General features: G+C 35.7%; 1 protein-coding gene across 2 annotated transcripts in view; it reads right to left on the reverse strand.

Annotated features, from left to right (window-relative positions):
- Positions 1 to 17,849, reverse strand: part of LRP12 (LDL receptor related protein 12) — an 84,107-nt gene that overhangs the window by 43,399 nt on the left and 22,859 nt on the right. Inside the window, exon 2 of one of the 2 annotated variants that reach the window (XM_059995049.1) lies at positions 1,464 to 1,520. The exons of the other annotated variant lie outside the window; for it this stretch is intronic. Coding sequence (XP_059851032.1) covers positions 1,464 to 1,520 — 57 coding nt within the window. The remainder of the gene's footprint in view (positions 1 to 1,463; positions 1,521 to 17,849) is intronic. 2 annotated transcript variants of the gene reach the window in all.

The raw sequence follows: 17,849 nt of genomic DNA on the forward strand, positions 1-17,849 counted from the left end.
TCCTGAGAACAAAAAATCTGAAAATCACTGAATTAGACAGTAACTATTCAGCTGTGTAAATTAAATGTTTCTACACAACTTCTTACTTCATAATTACAACTTGGAAAAGTAATCATAATTTTCATTAGCTATCCAAAGTAGAAAAAGGGAGAAAATTAAGATCAACTGTAAACGAACCTTTTTTAACTTGACGTACACAACTGTATGCCATTTGAAAGCATATGAAAATGGGGAAACACACTGTAAAAGAATTAACGCAGGCTGCAAAAGCGCCTGCTTTTCATTTTCAGGAAACCAGGATCGTCAATCTGTTTGGCCTAGCACAGACTAACTCTTAGAGTACTTGTTAAGTCTATTCACTTTCTGAATATAAAATGAGACATAAAACAAAAGAGAAAAACATTCAGTTTTCCTTCATGAGAAAAAAATAACCAAAAAATTCCAAGAAGACATGAAGAAATCAATCAATAAATTGACAAATATACCAAGTGCAATTATTTTAATCACACAAAACTTATCAAGAATATAGGGAAATAATAAAATAATAGTAAGAAACTCAATTTCCATATAGGCAAAAAATTCAAGATTCTGCTCTCCTAGTAATTGTAGTTGATAATGCAAAATTGGTATCAAAGTTGTGGAAGTTGCCCAAGAATGAAAAAAAAATTTTTTTTTATTGAAGTGTAGTTGATTTAAAATGTTTTGTTAGTTTCAGGTACACAGCAAAGTGATTCAATTGTGTGTGTGTGTGTGTGTGTGTGTGTATACATGTATATATATTCTTTTTCAGATTCTTTTCCATTACAGTTTATTACAAGATATTGAATATATTTCCCCATGCTATATAGTAGTTCCTTGTCTTTTATTTTACATATTTAAGAATGAACATTTTAATAGTTATGGGCCCTTAAATCATTATTAAGTTATAAAAGCTTAGATGAGTGGAAAAAATGCATTTACCTCAACAAGTTTCTGAATTTCATGCACACAAATATGTTGTTGGGTTGCTTTTTAATAACATATAAATTGTGCACTCAAGTACTACAGTTTTATGCATAGTAGTATTTTTAATCTAAAAAATCAAGCAAAATGCTTAATTTCTAAGGCTCTAATGCTAGGAATAGCATTCAAAATTACATTTTAATAAATTTCATTTCATATAACTTTGTATGTAAAGAAAACACTAATTCAACTTGAGCTAACTTTTCTCTTGGCTCAGTGTTTGTATGGAAAAATAATTATGCAGTCCGTTTGGAAAAATATAATCAATCCATGGGCATGCAAGTATCAATTTTATCTTATGAGAATTTCTCCATGTTCCAGTTACTTCATTCCTTATTACATGCTGCAAAAAGCAGTAATAATTTTTATAGCCAAATATCACTTCATAAGATACCAGGTGGCTGTCAATATTTACCACAGAAGTCATGCATGAAATTTAAACATTACAAAAAATGACTTACCAGTTGACACTCCTGAAATATGCACATTTTCAGAATGTTCTGCAAGAGCACCATTTCCTAAAATTAAACATAATGAATAAACTAATTTCCAAGATAAAATTAAAAAAAAATTTCAGATTCTCCCTCTAATAGAAAAACAGGTGCATAGAGCTACTTGTAATATCCAGAAATGAAATTAAAGTCTCTTACAATAATCTTCAAAACAGTACTATGCAGCCCAAAATTATAATAGTAGTAGGGAAATCAAAATGTTTTGGAAATCACAGCAATGTAGTGTAATATAAAGGCCAAATATATAGATCTGATTAATACCAGAAAGAATTTTCTATCAAGTTAATAGTGAAAAGATAACTTAGTACTATTACCAGAAAAGAGACAATCACATACTTTTTAAAAACAGCATTCCTCTAAAAGCATGCTTAATTAGCCCAGAATGTGCTTACTGCTGGGGTCACACATGGTGTCCCATGTCCTATGTTCTGCATTACCTTCTAAATCCTTCAACATCTTCTCATCAACAACTCTAACAGTCTTTCGAGTAGGGACATGATTATACCCTATTTTGGTAGCCCCTGATTTTCTACACCTCCTACCACAAAGTTGGGCAAATGGAAGCATTCAAGTAACTTACTGAAATGAGTTACTAAGTGTCAGCTAGTAAAATAAAAGTGGTTTTAAAAAGACTCCCATTTAAAGTAGACATTATTTACTCCTTTAAATTAGTAAAGTGTCCCTCAGCTGTTCTTTTTAAAAATTTAATTTAGTTTTATTATAAATTATTTCCATCTACCTCTGTTCTTTTTCTTTCTACAAAGCTGCTCATCTTTACTTCTAAAGTTTTCTCTCTCTCTATGCATTAGGTCAATTTGGCAACAAAACAGTTCAGGAATCCAGCTGACAGAGAAAGAATTCTCCCTGGAGTGGGGCAGGGGAGGAAGCCAGGTGGGAGAAACTTAGATGGCAAAAGCAGAATTCTCTTGATGGTTCAAAGAGTAGAGACAATAGCAAATATTATAATTAATTACTTATCCTTTACAACCATCACACTTCTATGGTTGCTTGATTACTGTATAGCATCCCCCAATGCGCTAAGTTCTAGGACAGCAGAATCTGTGTAAACTTGCCGCATCACTGTATGCACGGTTCCTAGAACAGAGCAGGTGCTCAAAGAGCTAACAAATGATGAATAAATGAGGGAGTTCATGATGATTAAATGAAATCATGCCAATTAAGCACTTGATATAGTGCCTGACAGACAGCACTGAAGAGGAATTCATTTTTGTAACTGTGTAAAATATATTTTTACTATTACTAAAGAACAAAATAAGTGATAAAACAACCTTCGTAGTTCAACTACAGCTACAGCCTTCAAAATGAAAAGAAATGTTATGTTTCCCTCCATTAAAAATGATACAGTGGAAATGGTGACAAAGGTGTGTAAGCTATATTTATTACACAAATAAATCTGATTACAGTTATTTATTTAAGTACTGTGCATTAGTACCACAGAGGCCACAACTTATTTTTCCTAACAATGTTAAATGCTACAGACATAGAAATGAAACTACTAGAAAGCTCCCACATTATTTCTTTAATGTGTACAACCTATGAAAATTGGTATCCTAAACAAAATGGTATAAGAAACTGATTCAATAAAACAACTAACAAGATTTGCCAAAGGTCAGTATAAGTTGCCTAAACCTTTGCTACTTACAAGTATATCAGTAGTACTGGCATTACTGGGAGCTTATTAGAAATGCAGAGTCTCAGGCCTTACCCCAGATTACTGAATCAGAATTTACATTTTAACAAGATCATCCCCCACTCCCAGTGATTTGTATGCACATTAACATTTGCGAGCCAATGGCTTAAACCTTCTTACTTCTATAGTAGATACAACTCCAAATTAAAGCTGTGTAATTTGTGACCCTAAGGTTTCCAATATCCTTAAGGCAGCATATTAAATTATCCTCGGGAGAGTTTTAATATTAGATATATTTTATACATTAAATTTTTATTCTAATTCAGTAAACAGAGTAAAGATAGGCAGAAGGAAAACAATAACATAATGCAGTATCTAAGACTGTGGATTCTGGACTAGATTGCTAGGATTCTAACACCAGCTTCACTTCTTACTTGCTGTGCAACTTAGGGCAAGTTACATAACCTCTTTGTGTCTTACTTTCATCTCAAAAACAGAGCAGATAATACTTATCTTATAAGGCTTAGTAGAATTCTTTATAATAGAAAAAAATAGAACTTAATCTACATCTCCGTCAGCATGTAAATGAATAAACTAAAAACAGCCTTACAATAAAATATTCAAAAAACTGAATTAAGTAATTCTATATGTACTCACTTGGAAAGATATGCACATTGAGTTAAGTATGTTTCAGAGTAACATTAGCATATGCTCTAACTTTAACTTTTAAGTGATGTCTGTATAGTTACTGTGCACGTTACATAGGCATATGATATATGTATGTACATGCATTTGCACACACACACACACACAGAAGAGTCTAACGGTGTATACAAACTGAAATTAGAGCGGAAGTCCTCCTTTGTATACTCCAGCACCGACCGAATGTGCTACAACAGGCACAGAGTTCTTTAAAAGATTTATTCATATTATCCAAAAAAACAGGCGAAGAGACTATAGTTCATTCCCTGTCATTCTAAATAAAGAGGTCTGATAAATACTGTGTGAAATAAAATATTATAATTTCATAAGTATTATTCATGATTTAAAAAACTGAAATAACAGTACTTCAAGACATAAAACACGATACTATTGCTAATTTCCCACACATTTACTCTAATTTAAAAACAATCCGATTTAGAAGTTAAAAAATCAATGATAATTTCTAATAACATCAAATAACTATTCCTTTCTTTGAGATTACATTATTAGATATTTCTTACTCTAAGTATCACATGAAGTAAGTGGGCTACTTAATTTAGGTGTTCTGCCATTTCTACAAAAATGCCACTTACAAAATACAATTATTTCTATGTTATAATCAGAGAGCACCGCCCCAAACTGCTTTGTTGATATAAAGCTCACTATATTTTCCCTAATGTCCACCCCGAACTCCTGAGAGAAGAAAACCCCACACATACGAGGACGTACACACATCACCTCCTGACTTTAACTACATTGCAGCCATGCTAGACATTCTCATAGAAGTCCCCCTTTAAAGATGCCATATACTGGAAAAATATAGTCTGATAAAACATTACTTCTATAACTATGCATTAGCAGCTGACTAGTTAGTACACCAGCTAATTAACTAGCACTCCTAGAAAACAAGAAAAAGTTTCAGTATCACCTAAACCAGGAAATAATTTTTTACGACTTAACTCTTTTTTTAATCCTACTAACCAAATACCAAAGGTAATCAATTGTCCCCATTTATTATTCTTCTTGCCAAGCTGAAACATGGTTTTGTAGTTTTTTTACTGCAATACAAGAGAGAATCTTCTAAAAGAGATATGTGCTGTTTTAGGAAAAGAGGCCATAGGGTAGTGAGTTTGAGATCTGGAACCAGACTCTGTGGAATCAAACCTCAGCTCTACTGTTTAGTTAGTCATGAGTCTTAACTGAATGATTTCTCCTAAGATTTAGTTTGCTCACCTGCATAATCAGAATATCATCATTAACAGGATGTCTAAATCTATGGTCTCTGCATCCCTGTTGCTTTGTATCTTTCTTTGTTTATTGTTGTTCTTTTTATTTAAGAACTAAAGTTCTTAAAGAAGAGCTGATAAATACAGCTAAGATGTGATAGATACGTGCCAGCCAAATCCTAAGTGCCTCACAAGGCTTTCCTCAGCTCATCCTTAAAACAACAGTTCACTTTACAGGTGAGAAAACCAGCTTATAGCATCGTAGTAAGTTTTTCAAAGAGCTAGTAATTGGATGGATTAAAAATTCAAATTCACTAAGAAATTTGTGTTCCTTACTTTTTTTAAAAAAAGAATTTAGACGTGAATATACTTCTTGCTTGTAAAAGAAACAGTACTTAACTTTCAGAGTTAAAACCCACCTGCCACCAGCTATTCCAATTTGTTATGGGGGAAGGCCTGGTTTAAAAGTTAATGAGCAGCAGTTACAAGTAACTTATATGCTCAGCATCCTACAATCTCATTTTCACTGTGCAATAAGAACAGGTATCAAACATCAAAATATGTACACACATATATACACCCCCAACATCGTTCCTATTTTACTTTACTTAAAGAAAAAGTCCAAAATCCTAATAAGGCTTACCAAACTCTCCACCCTTCGAGTCTTCCCAACTACTCCAAAAGCTTCATCTTTTGTGATTCACTTTCCCACTCTATTTTCCTCTCCAGAAATATTAGATTTCTTTCAGAAAAGGGTCAGCTGTCTCTCTTGCCTTTGGACCTTTCTTTAATATATTCTTTATTTAGGAAGGCACCTCCTGATTCCCCCATACTAGGTTACGTCATTCTGTTGTAGGTTCCTAGAGTATCTAATACTATCACTTTTTGAAAATTTATCACACTTCTGTTATCTGTGTAAAGTCTATATTCCCCACCAGATCTTAATCTTGGTGGGGCAAGGTGGGGTGGAGAAGTGTGATGTGGGGCTGGGACATAGCTGGGTTTGTTTTGTTTTGTAACCCAGTGACTAGGAGAGAAGATACTCCATACCTGCTCAAACACATGAATGAATGGTAGGTTGATACATAAGTAAGAGGCATAGTCCCTGCCACCAAAGAGCTGGTAATCTATTGAGAAAATAATTTAAAACATCTGGAGCAGAAGCAAACAATATGAAACCAAACTAAAATTAGCAAGCTTCTTACTCAAGTAGGAGGCTTTTCTACTAAAAATGGGAATGGAAGATGGGAGTGCCCACCATGGTATTAGCCAGGGCAATTAGATAAGAAAAGACAATTATAGGCATAAGGATTGAAAAAGAAGAGGTAAAAAAAGAAGAGGTAAAACTACATCTATCTGTAGATGATATGATTGTGTATCTATTTAAAAAACCCAAGACAGTCAAAAGAAAAAGTTATAAACAATATGAAAATTAGTAAAGTAGCAGGATATAAAATAAGCATACAAAAAATCAAAAGCCTTTGTAAATACAAACAATGGCCAGTCAGAAGATACAGAAGACACAATTCTTAGTAGCAACAAAAAGATTTTTAAAAACTCAAACACAGAACTCCTGCTGATGGTCATGAGGGAACAATGGGTAATGGACCAGCTTTCTCCAGGTAGAAAGCTAGTGCAATAAAAGAACTCATTCTGATTTGTTTCCCTTTTCTCAGAGATCACAGTCTTACACTGCCTGTTGTCCCGTGTCTGAAAAAGTGGGAAAAAACATGTTAAAAAAAAAATTCAGACACAGGACAACAGGCAGTCCTAACCAAGAAGAATAGAAAGAAATCCACAGTGGACTTACTGTTGCCATTTTGTTCATTGTTTTCTGGCTTTTTTATAATTCCTTTGTTCCTTTTTTCTTCTCTTGCTCTCTTCGTTTGTGATTTGATGATCTTCTGTGGTGGTCTGATGAGATTTCTTTCTCTCTTTTGTGTATCTACTATAGATTTTTGCTTTGTGGTTCTCATGAGGCTTAAATATCTTATGTTTATAACAGTCTATTTTAAGCTGTTAACATTGAATGCATACTAAAGCTCTACCTTTTTAAGCCCCCCCATTTTATGTTTTTGATGTCACAATTTATATCTTTTCACCCTGAGTATTTGTAACAAATGTAGTCACAGTTACTTTTAATACTTTTATCTTTTAACCTTCATACTAGACTTACAAGTGATTTACTCACCCCCAACACATTAGAGTATTCTGAATTTAACTATACATTTACCTTTTCCAGTGAGATTTATACTTTATGTTTTCTTGTTACTAATTAGCACCCTTTCATTTCAACTTGAAGTCCTTTTAACATTTCTTGTGAGGTGGTATGGTGGTGAACTCCTTCATCTTTTGCTTGTTGGGAAAACTCTTTATCCCTCCTTCAATTCTGAAGGACAATTTTGCTGGGTAAACTATTCTTGGTTGGCAGTTTTTTTCTTTCAGCACTTTGAATGTATCATGCAACTCCCTTTTGGCCTACAAAGTTTCTGCTAAAAAATCTGCTAATAGTCTTATGGGGATTCCCTTGCATGTAACAAGTTTTCTCTGGCCACTTTTAAGATTCTCTCTTTAACTTTTTATAATTTAATTATAATGCATACAGCTGTCCGCTTGATGTTGTCCCATAAGTCCCTTAAACTATCTTCATTCCTTTTCATTCAAATTCCTTTTTTGTGTGTGTTATTCATTAAAGGATGCAAAATGCTGACCACAGGAATTTTAAAAAGTAGTCATTTCTGGTTAGGATGGTTATTGTATTAGATGTTGTTCTAGTATGCAGACCAAATTTTTCTAAATTGTGCAAAGGGTATAAGAGAATTTGTTAGACCCCTGTAGAAGCTACTAAGCATTTGCCTCTGACATTTCTACTATCAATCTGTAAAGGAAATAAGGTTTGCTAACATTGTTCTAACCAAATTCATATGGCTTGTACATTTATTTCCTTTCCTAGGTATTCATAAACCATTTCTTCTCTTTTGTATAATCTTCCCTAGAGCGATTATCACTAATTGCTGGTTTGTGGGATTCTCATCCCTTCTGCCCCAGTTTGGAAAATCAAAATTGCATTTCCTGTTTCCAGTCATCTGATCTTTCTTTCCTTCTCTCATTCCTTGGAAGTCTCAGCACCTAAGTCAGAACTCTTTAAGTTATTTAGAATACCTGAATGAACTCCTATAATCTTTGCACATATGGCCTTCAAGAAGGTTTTCAGATATAGTTACTCTTACCCTTTCGGTTTGAAGAGCATATTTGACAGAGGGGACATAAACATCACCAGTGTTACACCATCTGCCCAAGCAACAGCCCTATAAATATTTGTTATTCTTTATTTTACAAAGACATGTTTATAAGACCATTTTGTTGCCCTTGGTATTTTTGCTGAACTCAATCTTGCATTTTCTCTACATTAGTAATACTTATAATTTATTCTTGGTTAAATATCCTTTTTATCTTGGGGATATGTTCTTAATTAGTCTGAAGTCATTGAGGAACCACTAATTTCCTTAGATTTTTTTGCCATTCATTCCTTTTTGGGATTGTTTGTGATTTTAATAACCAGAAGTCATTTTTGAGAACTTAATACCATCCCTGGACTTTCCAGATTTTCATGTTGTGGAGGCATATTAATTTTTTTTCTAAATTACTTTAGAATCTATAGGGTTTTTTAAATATCTTTATTGGAGTATAATTGCTTTACAATGGTGTGTTAGTTTCTGCTGTATAACAAAGTGAATCAGCTATATGTATACATCTATCCCCATATCCCCTCCCTCTTGCGCCTCCCTCCCACCCTCCCTATCCCACCCTTCTAGGCGGTCACAAAGCACCAAGCTGATCTCCCTGTGCTATGCAGCTGCTTCCCACTAGCCATCTATTTTACATTTGGTAGTGTATATATGTCAATGCTACTCTCTCACTTTGTCCCAGCTTACCCTTCCCCCTCCCCACGTCCTCAAGTCCATTCTCTACATCTGTCTGCACCTTTATTCCTGTCCTGCCCCTAGGCTCATCAGAACCATTAGATTCCATATATATGTGTTAGCATACAGTATTTGTTTTTCTTTCTGACTTACTTCACTCTGTATGACAGACTCTAGGTCCATCCACCTCACTACAAATAACCTTCATTTCTTTTTATGGCTGAGTAATATTCCATTGTATATACGTGCCACATCTTCTTTATCCATTCATTTGTTGATGGACACTTAGGTTGCTTCCATGTCCTGGCTATTGCAAATAGAGCAGCAATGAACACTGTGGTACATGTTTTTTTTTTGATTATGGTTTTCTCAGGGTATATGCCCAGTAGTGGGATTGCTGCGTCATATGGTAGTTCTATTTTGAGTTTTTTAAGGAACCTCCATACTGTTCTCCATAGTGGCTATATCAGCTTACATAGAATCTATAGGTCTTAAGCTCTGATTGTGCCCAATCTCATTTTTTTAAAAGTGATTATAATATAGTTATTTCTACCTGGTCAAATAAGGTATAGAGTAGTACACTGTTAGGGACTGAATTGTGTCACCCAAAATTAATATGTTGAAGCCCAAATGCCCAATGTGACTATACTTGAAGATAGGGCCTTCAAGGGGATAATTAACATTAAAGGAAGTCATAAGGGTGAGGACCTAATCCAATAAGACTGGTTTCCTTAAGAAGAGATATCAGATATCTCTCTCTCCATCTGCACAGAGAATAGGCCATGTGAGGACACAGTGAGAAGGACACTGCAAGCCAGGAAGAGGAACCTCATCAGAAACCAACCCTGACAGCACCCTGACATTGGACTTCTAGCCTCCAGAACTGCAAAAAATAAATTTATGTTGTTTAAGCCACCCAGTCTGTGGTATTTTGTTATGGCAGCCCAAGCAGACTAATGTACACACTTTCCCCAGGTCATAGCTGAACTAATAAGATGTCTGCAAATGCCTTGAGAGTGTATGAAAAATTCAGTACATACTTCTGAAAACAGGCTTCATAGTGTCTAACAAATACCTATAATGAGACGTTTCGTGCAAAGAAAGGTTAAGAAGTCCCTTGGAGACAGAGTTTATTTTCTACTTTATTTAATTACTGGTATTCTAAAAGTATTACTTCCACAGCTTTTTAACTGCAGGTATTCATTTTGGATTTAATAGACTTTTATGAACTGGCCTGAACCCACCTGCCACTTAAAATAATAATGATCATTTACAACCTTACTTTTTATGGAAATAAACATTCTAATTTTCAAACCACATTCTACTTTTTTTTTTTTTTTCCCTGCGGTACGCGGGCCTCTCCCGGCTGTGGCCTCTCCCGTTGCGGAACACAGGCTCTGGACGCGCAGGCTCAGTGGCCATGGTCACGGGCCCAGCCACTCCGTGGCATGTGGGATCCTCCCGGACCGGGGCACGAACCCGTGTCCCCTGCATCGGCAGGTGGACTCTCAACCACTGCGCCACCAGGGAAGCCCAAACCACATTCTTAAAAGACATTTGGGAGTTCAATGTTCTTATGTTTAGACTTCCTATATTATGTTAGTAAGATTTTACATTGGAAATGTCTTCAAATAAGGGCATGATGACAATGAACTATTAGTCAAAGTACAAATACTAAACAAACACAAGTTCCCAGTATTCAGAGAATGCATCATATCCCTGAAAGGACATGCAAGACAGTTATGAATCCCACTGGTGAGTATCTCAGTGACAATGTTCATGCAGATGGAAATAATTTTCTTTATTCTAAAACAGTGTGAATCACTGATGTAAGAACCCACAAAACAAACTAGAAAGGGGCTCAGCTAAAGACTATTTGGGTTCAAAGGTTCCTACCTGTGACTTCGGTGGTTCACAAGAGTAAGTATGAAGGTTTGAAGGGATTCAGAAATCCAGAAAAAAACAGAATTACATTCCTATATTTCCAGTGAGATTTACTGACATATACTTCACACATAAAACTCACCTTTTAAAGTGTGCAATCCAGTTTTTTAGTATGTTCAGAAAGTTGTGCAACCATTGTCACTATCTCGTGCCTGAATGCTTTCACCACCCGCCCCCAAAAAGTGTACCTATTAGCAGTTATTCCTCTTTTTGTTCTCCTCCAGCCCCCAGCAACAACTAATCTAATTTCTGTCTCTATGGGGTTTTCCTATTCTGGACATTTCATATAAATGGAATCATACAATATCCGATCTTATGTGTCTGGCTTCTTTCGCCTTGCATAATGTTTACATGGTTCATCCATGTTGTACCACGAATCAGTACTTCACTCCTTTTCATGGACAAATAGTATTCCATTGTATGGATAAACCACCTTTTGTTTATCCATTCATCAGCTGACAGACATCTGGGTTGTTTCCACTTTTTTGCGAATACTGCTATGAATATCTGTGTATACAAGTTTTTGTGTGGACATATTTTCAATTCTCTTGAGGATACTCATAGAGTGGAATTGCTGGGCCTTTTGATAACGCTATGCTTATCTTTCTGAGCAAATGCCAAACTGTCTTCCAAATGGCTGTACAATTCTACATTTCCAACAGCCATGTGTAAGTGTTCCAATTTCCCCATATCCTCACCAAAATGTTACTGTCCACCTTTTTATTACAGCTAGTGGGTGTGAAGTAGTATCTCACTGTGGTTTTATTTACATTCCCCTAACGAGTAACGATGTTGAGGTTCCTTTCGTGTGTTTATTGGGAACTTATGTATATTCTTTGGAGAAATATCTATTCAAATACTTTGCCCATTTCTTAATTGGTTGAATTGCCTTTTTGTTGTTGTTGAGTTGTGAGTTTTTACATATTGTAAAAACTTATCAGATATATGATTCACAAATATTTTCTCCCATTCTGTAGTTTAATTGTTCACTTCTTGATGTAAAGGTGTTTTCTGATGTTGAAATAAGTGTTTGAGATACAGGTGTTGTTTGATTTTGAGACAATCCAATTAACCTATTTTTGTTGTTGTTGCTTATACTTTGGTGTCATATCTAAGAATCCATTTCCTAATCCAAGGTCACAAAGTTACCTCTATGTTTTCTTCTAAGAGTGTTATAGTTTTAGCACTTACATTTGGTCTCTGGCCATTTTGAGTTAATTGCTGTGTACAGTGTGAGATAAGGGTCAAATTCACTCCTTCACATGTGGATAACCAGTTGTCTCACCATAATTTGATGAAAAGATTATTTTTCCCCACTGAATTATCCTCACATTTTTCTGAAAATCAATTGATCATAAATGTATTATTTCTGGACTTTCAATTCTACACCATTGATCTATAATGTGTATCCTTATGCTAGTACCACACACTCTTGATTACTAGAGCTTAATATCATACTGATATTGATATTGTAGCTTCAGAAATTGGGAAGTATGAATACTCCAAGTTTGTTCTTCTTTTTTGATATTATTTTGGCTATTCTGAATCACTTCAATTTCTAAACGAATTTTATTTTATTTTATTTTATTTATCTATTTTTTGGCCATGCCACACGGCTTGCAGGATCTTAGTTCCCCGACCAGGGACTGAACCCAGGCCCTCGGCAGTGAAAGCGCGGAGTCCTAACCACTGGACCACCAGGGAATTCCCTCTAAACGAATTTTAAAATCAGCTTGTCCATTTCTGCAACGACAGCTGAAATTCTGATTTGGATTGTGATGAATCTGTAGATCAACTTGGGGGGTATAAACAATACTAATTCTTAACAATATTAATTCTTCAGATACATAAATATGATGCAATGTCTTTCCATTTATTAGGTATTCTTTAACTTTTTCTCACAATATTTTATAGTTTCTGAGTAGTAGTTTCACATTTTATTATATTTATTCATTTTATTCTTTTTGATGCTATTGTTAACGGAATTGTTTTCTTAACTTGATTTTCAGTTGTTCATTGCTAGTATATAAGAATACATTTTTTCTTGTATTCTGCAACCTTGCTGAATTTATTAGCTCTCATAGGTATTTATGAATTTCTTAGGATTTTTTATATACATGTCATGTTTATAAACAGAGATAGTTTTACTTCTTCCCTTCCAATTAAGATGCCTTTTTTCCTTGTCTATTTGCCCTGCCTAGACCCTCCAATACAATGGTGAATAGAAGTAGCGAGAGCAGACGGACATCCTTGTCTTGCTACTGGTCTTAGAGAGAAAGCTTGCAGTCTTTTACCATTAAGTATGTTAGCTGTGGGTTTTTCGCAGGTGCTCTTTATGAGGCTGACGAAGTTCTCTTTTATTGAGTGTTTTTATTATGAAATGGTATTGGCTATGTTTGTGTCTACCCTGTGATTTTTGTCCTTTATTCTATCAATATGGCGTATCACACTGACTGTCCTATGTTGAACCTTACATTCCTGGGAAGAATTCCATTTGGTCATAGTTTACCATCCTATTTATATACTGCTGGATTTGGTTCTCCAGTATTTTGTTAAGAGGATTTTTGCATCTACATAAGTAAGGGAAGGTGGTCTGTAGTTTTCTTTTTCTGGTATCAGGGTAGTACTGGCCTCAAAGGATGACTTGGGGTGAGTCTGTGACGTATATATATCCATCCATACACACACACACACACACACACACACACACACTGTGCTGCTACTTATGTATTTTACTCTCATTTACGGAAATACCAAGTATGTTGCTTTTGCTTCTAATTTTCTTCTTGGTTGATTAAATTTCATAGTTTATTACTGAACTGTAGGTTATTAGTTTGCTGATTACATTATAACATTTCTGGAAAGTGACTAGTGACCTGTTTTACTCAAATGATGTATCAGGCACAGTACCTACATGGTCAGCTTAGTACAGGAACAAAGTGTAACAAATAAAGGTGGTTTTCATTTCTTTCTTCCTTGGTTTCCCAACAGGCAAAATCTTTTGCAGTGTATGGGTGGTCTGTGACTGGGGTTGGGAGAGACAGTAGGAGAAGCCAGATGATAAAAAATGTTGGATTTTTTTATATCAACTCTATTTTATTTATTATTATTATTATTTTTGCAGTACGCGGGCCTCTCACTGTTGTGGCCTCTCCCGTTGTGGAGCACAGGCTCCGGATGCGCAGGCCCAGCGGCCATGGCTCACGGGCGCAGCCGCTCTGCGGCGGCACGTGGGATCTTCCCGGACCGGGGCACGAACCCGTGTCCCCTGCATCAGCAGGAGGACTCTCAACCACTGCGCCACCAGGGAAGCCCTCAACTCTATTTTAATAGTTGATGAAGCTGAAGTACAGAGAGAAGGGAAAGGCAGTTACCTTTTTAAAAACTGCCTTTAAAAAAAGGCAGTTACCTTTGTTGATGTATAATTTACATGCAAAAAGTTCACTAATTCCAAAATGTACAGTTTGATGGGTTCTAACAAGCACGTGTGGTACTGCAATCACTACTACAATCAAGACATACATTTCCAGCACCCAAACAAGCTCTCTGGGTCCCTTTGCAGTCAATCCCCTTCCCATACTCCTAAAACCAGACAACTAATGGTCATAGGCAGTCATCATTTATCAGCATTAGGCATTACATTGAACCCATGATATACTATTTAATCCTCCTCCTAAAGTCTTAAGAATAGATAGTTATCCCCACAATATGGATGAGGAAACTGACTCAGACCAAGTAAATCATGCAAGCTAGTAAACGGTTAGGGACAGGCTCAAATCCAGATCTACCTAATTCCAATGTTAAAAATTGAGTTTTAATTAAAAGATACGGAATTTCTTGACTTCCCTTGAAAAAATTTTTGTAACTGTCTACAAGTATTTGTCTACACACATCTACTGAGTTTGCTTCCTTTAGGAGAAGTATGCATATTTTTAGGTGCCCAACAGCCCCATTACCTTCTATGGTCATTCTGGCACTGAGCCAACGCCCTCTTAGCTCATTTCTGCCACTTTCCTGGTCTTTGTCAATACTTGAAATTGTGATCTGCGGTGTACTTTCTGAGTCCAAGTTATATGTGTAGGAAAATATATGAAAGGATACAAAAAACCCTGCTAAAAATGTTTACCCTACTCCCTTTACCCCATCCTCAAGGTAGGAAGAAGGGGAGACAGAAATGCTTAGCTTTCATTCTTGATACATTTCTACAGTGTTTGACTTTATTAAAGTATGTATTACTTCTGTAAATTAACTCACGTGGATTGATATTATGAACTAAAATGTTACCTTCTGAAAAAAAATTAACACAACATAAAATTCTATAGCTACAGTTTCAAGTTTTTCTTTATAATAATTAAAAGTGATTACAGATGATATCTTTTTTCTTAATATTATTGACAAAATGGTACAAGAACTATCACTTAATATAAATACTAAAACATTCATTGCCATCTTGTATAGCAGCAGGTCACTTTAAAAAATATTCGTATACATGAGATCATGAGATCCAATGATGAGAAGACCAATTTGTGGCTGCAACTTTCGTATTCTTGCTGATGTCACTAATAACACCATGGCATTTAGGCACAGACTAAAGCACACAAATAGAAACAGTGTTGCTTCTGCAATAATAACAAAGATAAATGATTCTTAATGTATTTGTATTAGACTGCAGGAAAAGAGCTTTTTAAGGGTAAAATTATAAAGAAAGCATAATTTTAAAACCAGTAAACATCGAAATTTTTAAAGTATACTTTTAACAACATTTAAAAGAAATCACTAAACTTAAAATCATTTTCAATACCATTTGTAGACTTATGTTTTTCTTGACATTCACCCTGTTGTCTTTTTTTGCATTAAATGTCCACACTGTTGTGTTTTTCCTACCTTTATTATTTATGAAGGATGAGATAGGTGATTTGTTTCTACTTCTAGTAATGTCCAGAGAACATGACATTGTGAATGGTTAGGTATTTTGTTGGTAGAGAAGACTGTTCTCAAGTTTATCAGAGGCTCTATCATGGGACCCAAAAACTGTAAGTCTAAAAGCACTTTGGATCCTGCAGTCTCATTAGCCCCTCTCTTTCCTTCCCTTTAAGATCTTTCCTCTGTCTGGTTCCTTTGTTTTCTCTTGACATATTAAGGTCTTTCTCACCCATAAAATAAAATCGTTTTTGCCAGTATACCTCCCTGTTTCTGCTTGCCTATCCTGGTCTTTACTTTCTCAGCCAAAAACTCTTTGAAAGAATCTACACTCACTAATGGAGCTTCCTTACCTATCATTTGCTCCTGAACTTTTGCCCCCAGTGCATTTCTGAAACTCATGGGGCAAAGATTACCAAAGACCTACCTATCAAACACAGTCCCCCAAAACATCAACTCTGAATCCAGTTTCCTGATATAGGAGAAAATCATGTAACTATGTGGAACTGTGTCATGATAAATTCATGGTTTCATCTTATCTGGATATTTATTACTGGAGTATAACCTTTTAATACAGCCTTATTCAGCTCTAACTCCAACTCCCTCAAAAACTACATTAGTCCTTTGAGCCTCCAAACCACTTCCTTGACCAATACTTAGTAAATTATCTCCCTTGCCAACCACTCAGAGGTCTTCTGGCATATTATCCCCTCCCTTTCTAGAAACTCTTCAGCACATACGCGAGTTTAAAGGTTTGAGTCCTCCACGTTGATATCTCTCAAATTTTTACCCATAATGAGAATCTTTCTCCTGAGGTGCAAATTCTTACTTGACACCCACCTCCCCCAACATTCACTGGGCACTTATCTTGTGCCAGTCACTGTGGTTGGTGCTTTTCATATACTATTTACTGACCTTTACAGCATCACTGTAAAATAGATACTACCGCCACTTTACATGCAGAGAAATTTAGACTCAAAAGAGGTTAAAGTTAAAAGACCTGCTCAAAGCCACACAACTGGTAAGTGGCACTGCCAGGATTTAGGCAAATCTGTCTAGCTCAAAGTTCTTACTCTTAAAATAACAAGAGCAGCAACTAATGAGTTTGGAATATGTGCCAGATGATGGTCTAAGCAATTTCCACGCTTCAGCACATTTAATCTTCATAATCACCCTACGAAGGAGCTGCTATTATTATTTCCATCCTAAAAGTTGTCTTTTAAGTTCCTACTGAACAGGAATTCGGTATTACCTTAACATTACCTAGCTATCTCAAACTCACTACATGTGAGATGGAACTCCTTTTATCTACCCTCAATCTGCTCCTCCTCTGGTATTCCTTACCTGGGTGAATGACACCAACATCTCCCACTTGTCCATAGAGAAACCTGGAAGTCATTCTTTACCATCCCCATCTTCCCCTTCGCACTATATAGTCAGTTCTCTTGATTCCTTCCAAACCTGCTATTTCCTTCCTTCATGTCACTGATATTTCAGTTTTACTGCATTAAACGTTAAGTTCCACGAGGACAGAAGTGTAGAATAACGTTTGGTTCACAGCAGACATTTGATAAATATTTGCTGAATGTATGAATGAATAAATGAATTAGCTTGCAAGCTTTGTACCTTTGGTCTTGCAGCTCTCTGATCCATTCTTCATAGCGCTACTAGAGATCTTTGTAACAGGCATATCTGATATGAATCTTCAGCTTATAAATCCGTAACTAGTTCAACTCCTTATACGTATTAAGAGCCTCTGAGACCCACTATAATCTGGCTCTTCTGTATCTCCTCGCCCCTAAATTTAATACTCCTTGTCTGCGTTTACCTAAAACACATATATTCTGGTTTCAACACAGCTAAAGTATATACAGTTTCTGAAACTGTGATGTTTTTGAACATGATGTTGTCTCTGCCTGGAACAGTCTAGCACACTGCCACCAGTTACCCGCTGAACTCCTTCAACTCA

This window comes from Delphinus delphis, chromosome 17 (assembly GCF_949987515.2).
Source record: "Delphinus delphis chromosome 17, mDelDel1.2, whole genome shotgun sequence".
Lineage (NCBI taxonomy): Eukaryota > Metazoa > Chordata > Mammalia > Artiodactyla > Delphinidae > Delphinus > Delphinus delphis.